The sequence below is a fragment of the Lepidothrix coronata genome, unplaced genomic scaffold (assembly GCF_001604755.1).
Source record: "Lepidothrix coronata isolate B3197 unplaced genomic scaffold, Lepidothrix_coronata-1.0 Scaffold297, whole genome shotgun sequence".
Taxonomy (NCBI): domain Eukaryota; kingdom Metazoa; phylum Chordata; class Aves; order Passeriformes; family Pipridae; genus Lepidothrix; species Lepidothrix coronata.
The window spans coordinates 616,380-634,421 of NW_016690477.1; the positions used below are offsets into that span (position 1 = coordinate 616,380).

General features: G+C 40.8%; 1 protein-coding gene across 2 annotated transcripts; it reads right to left on the bottom strand.

Annotated features, from left to right (window-relative positions):
- Positions 1 to 3,897: 3,897 nt before the first annotated feature.
- Positions 3,898 to 18,036, bottom strand: LOC108508445 (trafficking kinesin-binding protein 1-like). Of its 2 annotated transcripts, XM_017837240.1 has the most exons (4): positions 14,745 to 18,036; positions 12,604 to 12,706; positions 11,238 to 11,326; positions 3,898 to 6,920 (listed from the first exon to the last, which is right to left on the bottom strand). In XM_017837240.1, exons 3-4 carry the CDS (start codon positions 11,294 to 11,296, stop codon positions 6,122 to 6,124), a joined length of 858 nt encoding a protein of 285 aa, XP_017692729.1. In that variant the 5' UTR covers positions 11,297 to 11,326; positions 12,604 to 12,706; positions 14,745 to 18,036; the 3' UTR covers positions 3,898 to 6,121. The 2 variants fall into 2 exon arrangements, with proteins under 2 accessions (XP_017692729.1, XP_017692728.1); XM_017837239.1 differs by lacking the exon at positions 11,238 to 11,326.
- Between the last annotated feature and the right edge of the window lie 6 nt (positions 18,037 to 18,042).

Here is an 18,042-nt window from a genome sequence, read left to right on the forward strand (position 1 = left end):
TGACACATCGCAGCCAGATGTTCCCAGCTGCAGCCCAGCTCTGCACATTTCAGTGAGCCGGAGAGCAAACCAGGCAGTCCCTCTCCAAGGCCTGAGAGGGGGAATTTACAAGTCAGACAAAATGAACATTTCAACATCCTAGAAGAGCAGTGAAAGGCTTCCCTCTGTGTTTGATTTTTGTATCCCCCAAGTTCACTAAAATTCTCTTAAAGAAAGAAATAAATCTGTCTGTGTGCTTGTTAAAACTTCAGTAGTTTCTAAGTACCTGTGTCAATGTATTGACAATTGGATTCAGCACAGCTTGAAACCTATTTCAGCAGGGCAAAAATCTCTGTAATCTTTTAAATACAAACATTATTGGCTTCTTGAGCCATTCTCACATGAAAGCCCACTGCCTACATTACAGCTAAGGACATTGCTAAACACCGTTAACTTTCAGGCTTTTTATTATTTTTCTTACTATTCTGTGCTCTCAATTGGCTTGTTAACCGAATTAAAGCAGGCCAGAACAGCACCCAGCAAGATGCCACAGCACAGCTGAACAAGGCTTCAACATGAACACGAGCTATAGGCAGTAGATTTTATTTGTACCAAAGGAAAGCAGGACACATCTCACTGACATTGTTGGACTTTTCAACTCAATGAGAGCTGCCAACAAACGTGTTCTGGAAGTTGGGAGGAACTCTTAAACCTCTGTGCAGAACAGATTATGTTGTGGGGCCATCCAGTGCTTTGGACACATGCAAAAGGAAGGGGAAAAGAGTCTCAAAAGGCTGAAATACCAGTCTTGTCTCTCCAAAGAACATCCTGTGTATCCACAACCCAGTCTTAAGACACACAGTCCTCAGCACCTCACCCTGCCCTCACCTCCAACCCAGTTTTCAGAGGTGGATGACCACATTCCTTGCAGTAGTAAGGTGAAGATACATCCAGAAATGTTTCTGAGATACTTGGATATTGCAAGGACGGAGGACTGTTTCACAGCAGAGGCACCAATTTATCAGCCATTTGGCTTTCCAAGGTTTAGTTTATGCAATTGTTCTGTTCTGCTTTGAAACTGGTCAAGTACATTAAATACATTGGCTGAGTTTCCAGATTCATGCTGCCTCAGCTACCCTGTGGTGTAAATTACTATCCTGAAGGAGAAACTAATAGACTCCCCAAATATTAGCATTGTTTCCAGAAACAGAAACTGTTCTTCTTCCAAAATCCACTGAAATCTCTAGAGTGAAACATGTCAGAGAGAACAGTCCTGCCCTCCAAGAGACTTCCTATCCTTACACAACCTCCAGTTGCTCCTTCCGTACCTTGAGGAGTTTGACCTGACTCAGTTTTGATGCCCCTTGACTCAGAGGGCTGCACGTATTCCCTCTTTAGTTTGCCTTTGGCCTTCTTTGTTCCATCAGTTTTCCTTTCTCAGGAGCACAACCTTGAAGCCCAGTTCTTTTGTAGGGCCTTCAGTGATACTAAACCTCTGAATTTTCATGCTTGTTTAAACTCACCTTTCCTTAGAGCTCCAGACCTTTGGGAAAACTGAGTTTATAATTCACCTTCAGAGACATGACAGCCTGAAAATTGCTAAATCCACATGCACTCACTTATTAAACACCGCTGCTGTTCACTTACCTGGCACAGAAGATGCGTATCTCCAAACACAGCACTACATGCATCCTTCTGGATACTTTTTAATAAGTCATAAAATTACAGTATTACAATGAATTTGTTTAAGCCCTGAAAGAACATTTGAAAGCATTTATACAACCAACAGCTCTCTCTAGAAACTGGTGCAGGAGTTGGGTTTCTGCAGGGCTCCCCAGCATAGCAGCAGCCAGGCTGACATAGAACCATACCAGGAAATGCATTTTGCTCAGCTTAATTTTCATCACTTGTACTACTGCCTTACAGTAATCAGATAATTTTACCTTCCCATTTTCTGTTGCACATTCATTTCCTTTGCCATTCCCAGCTCATACACCACTGTCACTTGTTCCCTGATTGCATCATCAACGAGCTCAGGGCTTGAGCTTCTGACCAAGGCAACAACTGGAGGGATCCAGGAATTGGACTTGCAGGGCTGCATCTTCACTCCCAAGGGCCCAGGAAGGTACCATGAGGCTATAAGCATCTGACTTTGTTCACTGTAATATCCAGATAAAACACATAAGCTTGTAAAAAAAGGATTTATCTTGTCTGAATTATTCTTCAAAATCTTATTTTTTAGCTATAATAGGAGAAAATATCTTCCTCGTAATGCTCATAGCTTAATATTACAGTTTTGCAATGAGACATGCAGGCAGAACTTATTGCAAAGCACCCCAATTTAGGTGGGAGTCCTTCTATGGTTGTATTCTGCCTGAGAATACTTGCTTTTTAAAGGGGGCAGGACAGATCCGGTCCAAATGGTCCAAACAATATCCTGATACAGTATAGCCTGGAGAGAGACTTTTTACAGAGAACTGGAGAGGGACTTTTACAAAGGCATGTAGTGATAGGATAAGGACTAATGGCTTTAACCAAGAGTAGGTTTAGATTAGATATTAGGAAAAAATTCTTTACTGTGAGGGTGATGAGGCACCGGCACAGACAAACTTTGGATGCCCCATCCTTGGAAATGTTCAAGGCCAGGTTGGATGGGACTCTGTGCAACCTGGTCTAGTGAAAGCTGTCCCTGCCTATGGCAGGGGGGTTAGAACTAGATGATCTTTAAGGTCCTTTCCAACCCAAACCATTCTATGATGATTCTATGACTTATTGTTAACAGAATGCGGTTTTCTCCAAGCAGAACTCTTCTCTTTTTAAACCTTAAGCACTGACCTTCATTACTAAGTCCCACAACAAGTATTCATGAGGGCTTCCCTAATTGCAAGGTTTCCAGATTTCCCTCCTATTTCACATGTACACACCCTTCTGTAAGTTAACTGAATCCCAAATCCTACTCATGGGAAAGCTGCAGGCACCCTACTTATCAGCCTCAGCTCCCATCTTCCCCAGATTGGCACTTGCTCTCCTGTCCCCAGGCAAGGAGAGCCACATGCACAGTGCTTGTCCTCCCTGGATCCCTCCCATTAACTTCCTGATCATGAGTTTCCCCCAGGCTTGGAGCTGCGTAGAGAGAAAGGATGAGTCTCTGTACTCACTGACACAGTACCTGGATGTGCCCAGCATGGCATCAGCCTTTCTCACAGCTGGTGTATGGCACTGTGTCATACTAATGCAAGCCCTTCACAAGTTCATTTTGGCATTACTGCTATCCCAAATTCTCTCTGTAGCAAGTATGTGATATAAATGGTACTATTTTTCTCTAAACCTCAAACACACATCCCTCTCCTCAATGTATGAGGCTACCTAATCTTTCTAGGAATTATTACCTGACTACTCCCTCCTCCAGGGAGCTTTTACCACTACTTAGCTTTCACCATGTGTGAAGTTTTTTATTTCTCCATACCTGGTGTTTAATCAGTGTGCTGTTCCCTCCCTCAGTAGTGAAGATTCTAGGTAACAGCAGACCTCACCTCTGTCTCAGCAGGAAAACACAGGGCGTTTACTCCTTAACTTTGTACTTTCACATTTTGTTACTACCGGTTTTGTATCATATTAGGCTGGAGAATCCACATGCCTCTCCCCCTCAAAATACAGAAACCACACAACATCCAATTCTGCTTTCTTGGAATTCAAATTGAAATAACCCCCCACATTTAGTTCTATGCTCTTTGTTTTGACCCAAACTTCACCTGTTCCAGCTATCTGAAAACTTTTCAATCATTTCTCTAAGAATTTAAAAACTAAACCTGGTGATCACCTCTCAGTTTGCTTTGACTGAGAGATGACAGCAAGGGATCACGGTGGAAGATTTATCACCTTAAAAGAACGAGAAAAAAGTTGAATAATACACAACAGTGCATTTTTTCTGTTATTTTATTGATATTAGTGAAGAAAAAATTAAGTTTCATCTTTCTGATGTGTTACAATAGCTTTCTCTGGTGGGTGGACAGCTCCTACTGCTTATTCAAAGGTTAAATATTTCCAATTGCATGATTAACTTCTACACTTTAAGTTCTCATATGGTATTGCTTTCTTCCTCTGGGTATATAAAATGGTCCATTAAGTCCATATTTTTTTTCAGAATCAACTGTTATTCTATCTACTGGTTTAAGATACATTCAAATAAAAAGATACTTAAATTTACTTGCAATAAGGGCACACATACAATAGCAAACAGAGCTGATGGCATTTTACTAAAACATTGTAAGTTCATAGAATAAATAGTTTTCAAACACATGCTGTAACTGACCGATGTGTTTTTTTTTCTTTCTCAAAAAATATCCTTAGTGTCCATAGCACTACTGCAATAACTACTTCATTCAGAAAAAAAACAACCCACCCACCTATCTCTCATCACAAAGACTAAAAGACAGTTTCATTTATACAAGAAATTATCAGTGCTAATAATTTAGTAACAGTCTGGTACAAACAGCAATTCATGGCAATTACGTGTAGTGTGATAATGGCAACAAACAGGGAGCTTGATTTAGAAGCCATAAGAAGTGCAAGGAAAAGAAAGTGGATGCTAAACCCTCCCTGCTTCGCTCCTCTCCATCCCCTCTTCCACCAAAAAATGTATGTCTCAGCTCTGCTTTAGAAACAAGCTCTTTCCAGTCTGTTCCAGTTCCAAGGTATTTCAGCTCTTTCTACAAGCACCCAGCAGAATTTTGGGAGGAACAGAGAAAAAACTGTGATATAGTTAGGACTGCCTGGCAACTAAAGGTTGTGTAAGGTCTTTTGTTTCCTTTCTGAAAAGGCGGGGAGTTATATGTTTGGTATTGGCAGGTACTTTGTCAGTTTAAAAAACACTGTGAAAATAAAGTGTTTTCCAATCTTTTACCTATACTAAGGTCCAACTTTGGATGAAAAAGGTTTCTCTGAAAAAAGAACACAGAAAATCGGTAGGGAATATTCTCACCCTGCTGACAAGGCCATGGTCTTCGACATGAATAAAACATGAAGATCAGCACCAGGACTGCAAGTTGCTCTTTCCAGCCTGTACCATTCCGTTACTAAATGTTTTCTGTGATTCTCTGCTGAGGTTTCAAGGATGCACCTTTTCCTAATACTGGTTTTGCTACATGTTCTTTTATAACATTCTTATCTGTCAATCTGTTCCACAACTTTGACATCTAGGAAGTCACTGCCGTGTTTACCTCAAAAGTTGTGAAAACTCTTTTCTTTGGGGGCACTGACAAAAGCGTGTTTCAGTGGCAGCAACACATAGTAAAGCATTTTCCCTTCCACAGTCCAGTGCAGCATTGAAAAAGAAAACAAAAACAAAAAACCTCAAACCCAACCAAACAAAAATGACAAAAACAAACAAACAAACAAACAAACAAAGAAGTTGCACAGAGTGTAAGCATGCCAAATGAAACAGTGGTGGCAGGAATATGTCACTATTCCAGGTACCCAGTAGGCCTGCTGACCTCAACCCAGTATTAGTTCAAGTTTATAATTTTGGGGAGGAGGCAAATACAGAACAGGGAAAAAAAAAAGAAGTTAAGTTTCATCCATTCAGGCATAATAGCCAGGCACTCCAATAACTCAGCTCAACTCATCTACAGAGGCAAAATTAAAACTACCACATGTTAAACTGAGTGCTTTTTTCAGTATTTAATGAAGCACAAATGCTCCCATGCTTCAAGTGATGTAATGAGAGGTCTCACATAACACATTCAATAACTTCCCATGCACCTTTGACTCAAGTGAGGCTAGCTACAGAATTCACGTTTTTCTAGTCAAGTTACTTTTTGTTGGTTTTGCTCTTTTGTTTTTTTCAGTGCATCTTAAAAAAAAAAAAAACCTTTTCAAAAGGTTAGCAAGTTAACCTTAATACAGCAATCATAACATAGAGCCTTTTGCACTCAATTGAACAGTAAAATAATCCAATTAGTTACAATAGATCTGGTACATATTTACACATTTTATACAAAGTTTACACATTTCTCCCATTAGGCACGAAGTTGATTTGTCAAACTCAAGAGGCAATGAAGGGGTGGTGGGGGAAGGAAAGGGAGGTTGGAGAAAGAATCTAAATATTTTCATTTAAAAAGACTAGCTGTAAAAATAAAGTCCTTCATCGTAAGCTAGTTTGCTTCGGGAGCTTGGTTCCCATGAGGATCCCCGAAGTGAGAGACGTCGGGCCTTTCATCTGCATGCTGGAACCCACCATGGTGGGGAAGCTCCGATTCCTTCGGATGCCAGTGTTCAGCTGGATGCCTCCAATGGCACTGGTCACGGCAGGGCAGCCCAGTGGGAGACCATCTGGTGCCAGGCCTCCAGGAACAAGGGCCCTCACTGGTCCCTGTGCCCCACAGAGAAGAGGTCCCTGGTCATCAGTTAAAGGAGGAGCTGATGTTTGCCCTGAACTCACAACTTTGGCGATACCAAATCTCTTGACTTTGTCCACAAGATTAAGGTTGGAAACAGACACGTCAGTCTGGCTCTCACTGTTCCTGATGTTCTTTTTATTCCTCACCTCCTTCAAGATTGAACTAGCAGGCTTCGAAGCCAAGAAGTTGTCATAAGGTGGGCTGGTGCACTTGAACTCAAAAGATGGAGGGGAAGAAGAAGGTGTCTGCATAGGTGAGTTTGGTGGAGTGGAAGGAATGATGGCCATTTTAGGGGAGTATGTGTTCAGCAGGGTGCTCCTGCTGGCTCTGTCCCAGCTCTGTGGATTGTACACTGCTGCCGAGATGCCCCTTTCCTTCAGCAGCCACACCAGCCCCAGAGACGTGCTCATTGTCGTCGTGGATTCACGGAGGTTGGTGAAGGACTCAGCCAAACTCAGACGCCGAGGAGTGCAGGGAGTAGCCACCGGGGTGCCTTTCAAATTGCTAATGCTGCCACAAGCTGGAGTAGGTGCTGCGTTAAGGCTGAAAGCAAAGGAGCAGTCAAATTATTCTCTCTAGCAGGGAATTAAAACTTAGTGCAAGCAAGATTTTTAACCCTGAGCAGGGCCTTTTATCCATTTGGAGAGCGCACAGGACACTGACAGCTTCCAGCTCCTCACAAATGTGCAAAAACATTGTATCTTACAAAACACATCTCCACTTTGCACACTTCACAGCCCAGTCTCATGGAATTAATGCAATCTGCAACAGCCAGCATCACATTCCCTCTATAAACTATTCACAAAGTCAACACCTTCAATTTTTCTTCCTGACCTACTGTCACAACTCCCAGTTGCTTCTGTGAGACAAAGAAATGGGGGAGAAATTGCTTGACCAATGGTATAAGCAAGACATGTACTTTCTATTGTCACTTCTGAGCACAGAGAACTGCCACTCCTTCTAGTTCTGCTGGGTCATGGGAGAGAGTGGCAAGGGAGGAGGGGAATTTATTTGCTTATAGAAGTATTTGTAGAAAAGCTGTTGGAAATTGGAACTGCCACCAACATGCACTTCTGTAAGGTTAAACCCTTCTTCCCTTCTTATGCTGAATTTGCTTTCACTGAAGGGGAATGAGATGGGGATCTGCCTTTTGATGGAGATGCACAATGGTATGAATAGTAAACAGAAGTGATAAGAAAAATCCAGTCAAGCTCTTGTCAACTGGCCAACGGGTAACTGGTAACTCAGCAGCAAATCGAGCATGACAAAGAGCCATTCTACAGTTAATTCGGTAAAACAATTTTTATAGTTTGAAATAGTGCTAAATTGTACCCCAATTCCACTTCTTTCTTCTCAAAACATGTACAGGCAGAGGATAAGAAAATATTAAATGGCAATAATCTACATATTTAGAACAAGGGACATACATTACATACTTATGTTTAGTGCTATCTTATGGCACTTTGTTTTCTTAAGCACACTACTGCTAGTTACTAGGGGTTGGGAATTCTTGAAGCATATCAAATAGCATCTGGTAGACTGCTCTCACCCCACAAGCTGCTCAGCTAAGTGAACACAGACTTAATACAGTACTTATTTCCAAAGAATAACCACAAAAGAGACATTCCAAATCCTTTGTGCCACGGTGTAAGATCTCATGAACAGGTTTGACTGTTTCTGGCACTACAGTGCCATCCTTAAAAGACTTGTTTCTGATAGATCAGGTTGGCCACAGCACGTTTACTTATTGTCATAGGTTTACTTGTTCTAAAAATCCAAGCAGAAATTTTCCTTTCCCTTGTCCCACTGTGAAAGAAAAAAAAAGAACTAGCTGGCTGACCTGCATTCCGGATTAATGGCCCACCAAAAGCTGCAATGAAGGGAGAGGAGTTTTTCTCCTCCTCTCCTTACAAACGGGAGACACTTCACTTTTTGCCTTAACGAGGGCAAGGTGTGTCAGAAAAGCTCGGAGGCCATTTTGCTCTGGACCTGGTCATCTGGCTGCTTTCTGGCCTCGGCTTGCCTGTGCACTGCCCTGCCTTCAGGCCGAATCTGCTCGGAATTCACTGGAGAGTTTGTGCTTAAGAAAAGGGGGTGCCCAGCCCGAATCTTCTCAGAATCTTCTCAGAATTCATCGGAGAGTTTGTGTGCTCATCGAATTAAAAAAGGGGGAGTCCTGATCACAGCCAGCCGCAGGCAGCATGAGTTTAGCAGGAAGGAAGCCACCCCTTTTCCCCCTGTTCCACTTCCCCTCCTTGGGGGAGGTGGGGGGGAATCTCCATTTTCCGGCTTCTCCTGAGATCCCGGTGCCCACATGGCTACAGCTGGAGCCCAACAGCGCCCCCTGCAGGCCAACACCGAGCACTGCAGGCTCTGCTCCTCCAGTGATCCAAAATCATGCTACAGGACAGAGAAGTATCAAACTGCTTCCATTTTGAAGGGGACTTTTGGGTACAGGATTATTGTTTAGTTGCTTTTGTGTTCTGTCACTGTTTTTGTCAATATACATATATCCTTTAATAACGGGTTGTTATTTCCTCCATTTTCCATACTTCCTTGATTGGAGCCTCTTAATTTTGGATATACAATTGCTGAGAGAGAGGAGTTTGGTCTACCTCATAACTCATCCTCCTTAGCAAAACACTCCAGTCTCTTTAAACTGAGACACTTATGGATAATCTCCACTCAAAATTTATGTCAGTCCAGACTACACCATCCATCCATTAAGACATGATATACATAGTTATTCCAGAAACAATGCATGTGGCACATCCATAATACTCCCAGTTCATGTCTGTTGGGAAAATCCCAAGAGTTCCATGTACCTTCAGAAAAAAAACCTTTCCAACTTTTTCTAACTAAGCTTAAATTATGATCTTTGCCATATGTATACAAGCAAAAAATTTGAATTCCACAGTAACATCTCCTATGCACAGCTTCATCCCCTCTAATGGCATTTAAAGGGTCTTGAGCAATGCAATACTTGATGTTAACACAGAATTCATTGACCTGAGCTCACCACTATTCAAAGAAGAAAATCTTCCCCCCATCTTGCCACATTAGCAAGCAGAAGACACTCAGCAAAGAGTCAAACAAAAACCAAAGCCAGTGCGACAAAGTGGGAAACGTAAGCAGCTGGGAGGGGAAGGAACAGGGGAAAGAGTGGGATCTTCCCTTTTCAGTAGAGCCACACTCTTGGATTGGCTCAGTCATAATATACAACTTTAACTTAAGTTGGGTTCTCTGTACCAAGAAATGCATCAAATAGCCACATTGAGACAATCTGGATGGATTTCCAGGTATAGAGAAGACTCAGGCCAGTGAATTAATTGCATCTGTTTTGCCCATATGGACAAAAGGGTTGAGATGATGTCTTGACTGGAATTTGCAGTCTCATTTCACCTGACATTAATGAACTCTGTGTAGCCAACACTACTGTGCATGTCAGGTTAGACACCCTGGAATGTTTTGTTCTGAACCACAGCTTCTGATGAGCTTAGAACATCATCTAGATCCATGGTTTACAGTGATCAGGTGGCATGAGTTCACATAACACTAGAAACTGTAGTCCAGTGGTCTTCAAAAAATCAGCATATCTTTAAGGCACTCCTTAATTAACATGATGCTATGAAGTTTCACGTCATGTCTTCTTTCCATGGCTGAACAGAATCTGACCAACATGATCTCTGACAGTGATTTGGAAGTGTACCAACCTCTACTCTAAGCAAATGAAACTGCCACAGGATTTTTACCTTGCAGTTGCAATTCAACAGGAGGAATCCCATATATTCCTCTCAATAAACTGTAGTGAAACACGTTTGAGAAAGTCAGTAGATGTAATTAGAAAAGCAGCCTTGCTAAATGGCTCTGGAACCAGTCTCCTTGCACCCCCATGTGTGCTGTGGCTGTCAGTGCACGTACGGCACACCCTGATGTCCTCTCCACTCTGCCTGGGCTGTATCAGCAGCAGGAGAAGAAGACTACTCCCAGCAGAGCTATGGAGGCCACGCACACCCACTGCAGCAGCACACAGGCACTCTGAAGGCAGGGCTGAATGAAGTTAGTTCACAATTCTTCTCTTAAACATTGATTAAAGCTGGACCCTCATAGCTCTGATTTCAGTTCACAGTGGAACTAAAAAGCAGTGACAGTCACCATGGTCATCTCATCTCCCACACAGAATACAGAAGACTTGAAAAGTGTGAAGGAGAGAAAAGAAAGAATTTACTGCATGAACTGACTTTCTACAAGGTAGGACCATATACGTTTCAGAAACCCAGACACATGGTGTTAATCATCAGGTTTCCAAGATGCCCTAGTCACAAGATGAAAACTAGAGCACTCCAATGGCTTATTAACTTCAACAGCTTCACTCTTTCCAGCTACAGATTTCAGTTGCACAGATGTTTAGATTAGTATTTCTACTAATTTGTCAGCACAGTTACACACTACAGTGCAATAGAAAAAATAAGCTATCCCTGCAAGAAAGCAGTTGTAGGTGTTACCTTTTTTGTCTGTTTGATCATTTTGGCATTGCTTTAACCAGGAAATATTTTTCCCATCAAACTAACCAACACCACTGGGCAGCCCGGACACAACTGCAGAAACAGACTCAAAGTGGCCTCAGCAACTCAGCCCAGTGACAGTTTCAGAGTTAGACTGAGAAAGGAAAGAAATAAACGAGCATTTCATTTAGCTAGATGAAACTTAGTCAGGTTAGAGCAACACCTGGGGTAGCATAGGTTAAAATGCAACCAGGTAGGTAAATGCCAAACCTCTTTGGGGTTAGCTGGTGCCACACACACGAGCATTCCTTGTCATGATCCTGCCAGCACAGATGCTGCTGGCAGTGTTGCTCACCCCTGACCACGCTGGGTCATAGTGTCTGCCCTATACCTCCTCTCAGCACAACGAGACATAATGCAGGTTCCTCGTCCTCCTCACATGACCTGTGAAGAATTGTTTATAGTTGGTAAGGAGGAGCTCCTTAAACACATCTGAAAACATCACTCTGTTTATTTTGCTGTTTGTCCTCCTGAATGAACGATGAACTTCAATTTAACTAAGGCAGCTGAAAATGTACTGAATTTAGCTGTCCATTCTGGCTGATTTGTTAGATTTAGTAACTAATGAGTTTATTATGACCACAACTAACAGCAATTCAATAATAACAAGAAAATTAAAATAGAACTCCAGCCATTTAAGAGGATCTCTTCAGTAACCATGTTGATGGGAAAGGAAGACAGAAAAGAGTAATGAAAATCCACCCAGAACACTGTTAACTAAGTTCAGAAAGGGAAGCGGAAAAGTTACATTTAATCATCAACCATTTCCTTTCCACCTGACAAGTTTTCATATTCAATACCTTTGCTTTTCATGCCCTTCACAGGCAGTCACTGTCCATCTCATGTCTAAATAGATCTAGACACATCATCTCTGAATGGGGACCTACACAATGATATGCTCCCACACAGGAGCTGGAAGGGGCAGAGAAAGCAATGAGGCATTGTATTTCTAAACAGAAAAGAACATTCTTTAAATACTGATTTGCTAAGTAGTAAAGCTCCCTGTTTAGGTATGAAATTCACACACACCCCCCCTGGTTCTCAGATCTTCACCTTCCATAAGGCCTTCTGTCAGCATGCATTGCCTATACACGCCAATTACTATTGTTACGCCAGTTTATTAGTTTCAGTCTGGCTACCATGAACTCATTTCCAACAATTACACCAAGGAACAAAGTAGACATCTCTTTGTTTCTGATTAACGCATATGTCCTCATCTGTTCCTCAGGTACTTCCTGGATTTCTTTACCTGCACATCCCATTTTCTTCAGAGAAAAAAGATTTAGACTTTTCCTCCCTGGAAAAACCTCTTTTTTTTTTTTTTTTTTTTAATGAGAGACCACATTCTGTGCATTCACATATGAGGACTACAATTAGTCCAAGATCAAGAGGAGCCAGGTTTGGAGCCAATACAGTTATGTCTGATCCTAGAATATCTTAACTAGAGACAACAAAATTTAAGATACTTTGATTGGCTTTTTAAAACATTACACATGCCTCTCAAAATCAGGTTGAGGTAACTCAAAATGGGAGGAATAATTTGTGGGTGTGTTGTAGTTCACTAATGCAGCTAATGCTTTTGCTTATGCCATTGTTCTGCATTTGCTTAGAGGGGAAACTCTGACAGAGCTGAAGGTTTTGCCATCACAGGAATCCCTTACCTTGGAGTGACTCGTGTGAGTTCATCGGAGGGGTGCAGAATGCGGCAGGTGGTGAAGGTGAAGGTGGAGTTGGTTTGTGACATGCACTTCCCAGGATGAGGTACTAAATTAAAAAAAAGCAAATTCTTTGCATTTTACACAGAAAAGGGGAAAATCAAACTTCTGTGTGCTGATTAAGACAGATGCAAAAAGTGATGAGGCACCTTGATGGGATCAATGTAAGAAGAGTGAAATACACAAGTTCTACTTTAACAGACACTTGTTCTCCAAAAGAAACACCTCTAGGACTCCAAGGCCAGTGCTAAAAAGGTCTGCTGAAACTTGTCCATGATCATAATACGTCTTGCTCAAGCCAAACTGAGGCCAGGCAGTGCTTGAAATACTAGCCCTTATCTAAATGAGCAAATAGCATCAGTGGGAAATTACAAGCAGCATTTTCTAGCACCAGCTCAGGAGCACCAGGATTTTCTGCATGCTTGCGCATTTCAGCTTTTAGACTGATCCACAAAAAGGCATCCCCATTACTTCTCAGTAATGGATCCATCTGGCTAATGCTACAGGAATATGGACTGTTGGGGTGGGGAGGAGATGAACACATATTAATTACTGTTTCTGATTTCTCACATCCACAGTATGGAAAAGTGGTAGTTTTTTGGATCCACTACTGTACATCTGTGACATTTCTCTTGTGCCTGTGATTAGGTTCTTTAAGAATGTACGTCCTCAGCTGCACAATATAGCAGATTTTGAATATTTCTGAACAGTTTAGTAAATAAATTTCCTGACAAATGCTGCTGTAAAACTGCCACTCTGTTGGTGCATCAGTGATTTGGGAAAGAAGCAACACAGATCAATTTAAAAAATTGAAGACTTAGGCCAATTTCTTTTTTATTCATAGAAATACTTCTGTGGCTGTACTAATCTGCTATATAATGCAGCTGTGGTCACTGCAAAATAACTACCGAATTTAAGAGCCATGCATCTCAAAAGCTGATTGAAAAATACCCAGAGTTAAATATTACATCAAAGATATCATGATTGCATAGGTTCTCTTAATTAATAACCAAACTTAGCAGTGGCCAAAAGACATGCACAATAAAAACCGTGTGCAGCTCCCGCCCCCTCAGTCCTACCCAACCCTCTGAGCCATTCCCTGATTAAGCCACATTGTAATACCACAGTACACAACTATTCAACACATTGCAAAGGACAGACAGACCAACCAGCTAGACCAGACACCATTCTGAACTTCCAGAGAAGCTTAGCAGAAGCAAGGCAAGTCTTAATCGTGGCTGTGTTCCCCTTCTCATATATAAAGTATCACAGCTCCAAAACAGTGTGTGCAGTTAGGCAGTCCTTTCAGAACACATATAAGTGGTGTGTGAAGGGTAGAGCATGGGGAGTGTGAACAGTGGAAGCAGAAGTGGTTAAGCAAACAACGTGAGGTAACTTCTAGTTAGCGCTGGAATGTACTACTGTACATTAAAGAAGGATGTTCCTAAAAACCCACTGGAGTGTCATGTTAACACACTCGAATGTTAGCACGGCATAACATAACAACAAGCTCTACTTCACCTCCAGAGATGGTAATTATGAAGCTTCAGGAATCCAGTTGCTTTAGAGATTAGTGTGAGCACTATAAAAACTATTACAAGGGAGCACAGCCTAGCAATCATGATTCTCTCCATATTGTAGAGAGTTATAAGAAAATCTGGAGAAAGAGCTCAGATAACTGGACATGAAAAAATTGGTTATTTAGAGAAAACACAGGACTTTAACATAAATCAATTAGAAACAAAGCAGTTATCCCTGGATGATGAATAGAGAACAGAATAAAGCAATGCTGATTTAAGATTGCAAGCTCAACCCAAAGCACATAGCTGTAATACAATCAGTGCATTTTCCCCATTTGTTATATCCACTGGGCATCCCCTCAGATAAGAGACAGGCACACTGAAGATACATAGCCGCATTAGCAAAAGCAAGACTCATTGCTATTAATGAGTCACAGATAGGAGAAGGCTGCTAAAAGTAGAGAAATCACTGACTCTAATAAGAGGAAACAAATTGAAATGATAAAAAAATCTATCCATTTCCATGGATGTATTTCACCCTCAAATACCACTAAGAAAGTCCTGTACCAGCTTCATCCTCCATCAGTCAACAATGGGGTGTATCATACTGCTGTAGCATTTTCCATCCTTTGGACACAGTAAAAAGAGTGAGAATCTGTTGCTGTAAATGAACAAAGTTTATAAAATAGAAACAAAATTATTAATTCCCAACTTACTAATTTTACATATGAATGGCCATTTCCTGAGCTGGTATATTTTCATGAGGAAATAATACATTTTTATAATAAAAGAGACTATCTTCATATATACATGCACCAAAGCATTATTTTTAATATAAGCACCCCTTCCATGTAACTGTGTCTGAAACCAAATGTTTTACTTATATCATCCTTTTCAAAGCAGTGGCAGCTTAATAACCATGCTTTGTATCTGTATGAAAAAAGAATCTGTACATAATTCAGTACTTAACAAAATTTACAGAAATATCATGTGATTTCGTCTGTCAGAAAACATGTGCAAACTGTGCATTCCCCCCCTAAATTAAAATTAAAGCTAAACCTAAGATTGCTGTTGGATCATGTTTTATTTATTCTCAGGAATTAATGATTCTTCACTTTAAGCTTTCTCAAACAATTCATAGGCATTATGGGAAAAATGCAAAACATAATAGCTGAAAGGGACTTTCCCGCTGTAAGCACAACAGTGTTGTAAAAACTTCTTTTAAAATAGTGCAAAAAAGGCAGGTTCCAGTCAAACAGAGAGCTCCATCTTGTGGCAAAACAAACAGAGCTTTCCTCATTCAAAACACAAAGCTGATTTTATATAGCTCAGAGCTGCCTCAGATCCAGATTCAGGACTCAGAGCCTACAGGCCATTGTGCTGGGTGTAAACAGCAAAATAGATATGTTTAGGACATGATCTTCTGCCCAGGGAACACTCAGAGGGCCGTTTAATCTGTGTTTCAACCAGCTTGTGCAGAGGAAGGTACAAAGTTACAGTATGTAAGCTACTGGCCTGCCCCATGCACAAGATGATGTCAAGACAAACTGCGTTTGAGGAATATTTGTAAGAAGTAGCTATACTAAAACAGCTACAAAAACATTGATTTTGTACCACTGGATCCAAACTCAAATTTGCTGAAATAACAGTGAGGAGGCAGAGAGCTCACAGTGACCAGCAAACCTTTTTTTTTTTAATATAAACACCTATTCTGGCAAATGCAGATTTATTAAGAAATTAACTTCAAAAAAATTTATTAGGAAATTAACTTTAAAAAAAATTGGAAATCCTCAGAGTATGACTTGATCCAAATTGGCATAAAGGTAACATTTTAGTCCAATTCTGAAGCAAGCCACTCTACTCATTATTTCAGTGGCACATTTTAAGAAAAGGAGGAAAAAAAGATGGTTCCCTGATCTTTGAGCAGGAACTGCACTGGAATTTGGGCGTTTCTTTAGCACAGGCTGTTGAGACACGGATGAAATGACAATCAGGTTGAGGAGTCCTTACAGCAACAGATAATGATTTGAAACATGAGAAGTTTATTTTATTGCTGAATAGAAAAGAAAAGCTCTGCCTGTTCTGAAAGAAGATAACAAAGGATCACTGAGAGGCATCTGAAGGTGAGAGCTGTGATACTCAGTGCTACCTGTACTGAAAATGCCTGGCTGACAGAACAGGTGGAATAGAGGGTATGCTGAAGCTGATGCCTGGGTTAACAACTACAATAAAAAGGAGATGGGTGATAAATACAACACCTGTAAAATGTGAGCATGGTGCTCTCACAAAGGTGTTTAGGTGCCTTCAGATGTCCTTCAGTAAACACTGGTTTTAGGGGTAACTGTGAATACTTAAAACCTCCAAGAATTCATACATCTATGCCAGGAGTGTTACTTCTGTTATGTTTCTTAAGCAACAAAATTCTTTTCTGACTACCTGCTTTTCCAAACTTTTCACTTATTTTGCCTTTGGAAACAACAAGAGAAGAAAAACTGAACAAAGGCAGATATTCTTTGGACAGGGTCTTCTTCAGGCTGAGGCCACTTTCCCATATATATGTAACCATGCAGCACAGATGTAAAAAGACTTCAAAGTATTTAATGTGGCTTCAACACAAGTTTATGCAGGCTAGGATCCCCAAAATAAAATTACAGCATTTTAACAGCATAGACAGCAACTGCTAATAGACTTCTCTTAAAGAAATAATTACTGTAAAATATTCACGCCGTTTAAAAATAAGATATATTTAAATATGAATCAATACCTTAGTTCTAAGAAGAGTTAAAAATTTATTGCTTTTCTGTACAATGTAACCTTTCAGAAGCATGTATAGTAATCCTTCTAAAAACAACTCAAACATAAGACATTCATTATGTGTTTTTATGATTTTAGGCATCTTTTGGAAAGATCACCAAGTCATGATTAAGGTCTAAACATGAAATACAAGAGTGCTGATTCCATAATGCTGTGCACACATCTATTCAGAGCAATCAATCAGTGGAACTAAAACACCAGTACTGAAAGACCAGTTCATGCACCCAATACTAGCAGGCAATTAAACATATGCTGCATCATGTAGCCCTTCCAACTTCAAAATTAGAACATTCATAACATTATTCAGTGCTTTGAATGGCTTGTTCGTTTTGTTTGAATTAAAAACCCACAACAAACCAAACAAAAAACCAACCCCAACAACCCCTCCCTCCAAGACAGATTCTGTACAGTTTTATAACATACTACATTTTCTTTCACAGAACAAAAATTTGTGCTGCAAAAATTACTTGCCCTAGATGGTATTAAGAACACTGTGTCCTGTAACTTCTTTACGATACCAATTATGCTGAGTGTATACACAAGTCATATAAAAATTTCAACCTCTTCCTGGGTATTAAGCTAGAACTGCAATACTGAAATTCACAATCCTCCCTAAAGTTACTCTACCCACACACAGCATGTGGCTCCAACAGACCAACTGCAGATCATAAAGTACATACATGTTCATTTCTTCTGAAATGTCCAGTGCCATAACTGGGATAGAATATGCATTTATGGTGAGGAAACTATTTTATATATCAGTGGATACTACAGGTTCCAACACAGGGACAGGAAAATTCAAGGATTGTAACTCATGAATACTCTGCCAGAGAAGATCTCCAGTGCAAAAATGACAAGATACAAGGCTCAGAGCATACAATACAATGAAGCAGAAACCTGCCCAACAGACTAAGGTGACCTACACCTGCTGGGAATGGTCCTTGTAGGCACTGTATTACTAAAGACATTTTGGTCTGAGGCTAGAAGACCTGTAGCTCTAGACTGGCACGCTTTATGGCCTGCAAACAGCAACTGTATGATGATACTTTCT

What these genes read in the sequence shown, in the direction of transcription:
- LOC108508445 (XM_017837239.1), bottom strand. An exon ending in CTCACACGAGTCACTCCAAG is followed by an intron (nt 6,921 to 12,603) that starts GTAAGGGATTCC and finishes CTTTGCTTTCAG; the next exon opens with CCTTAACGCAGCACCTACTC.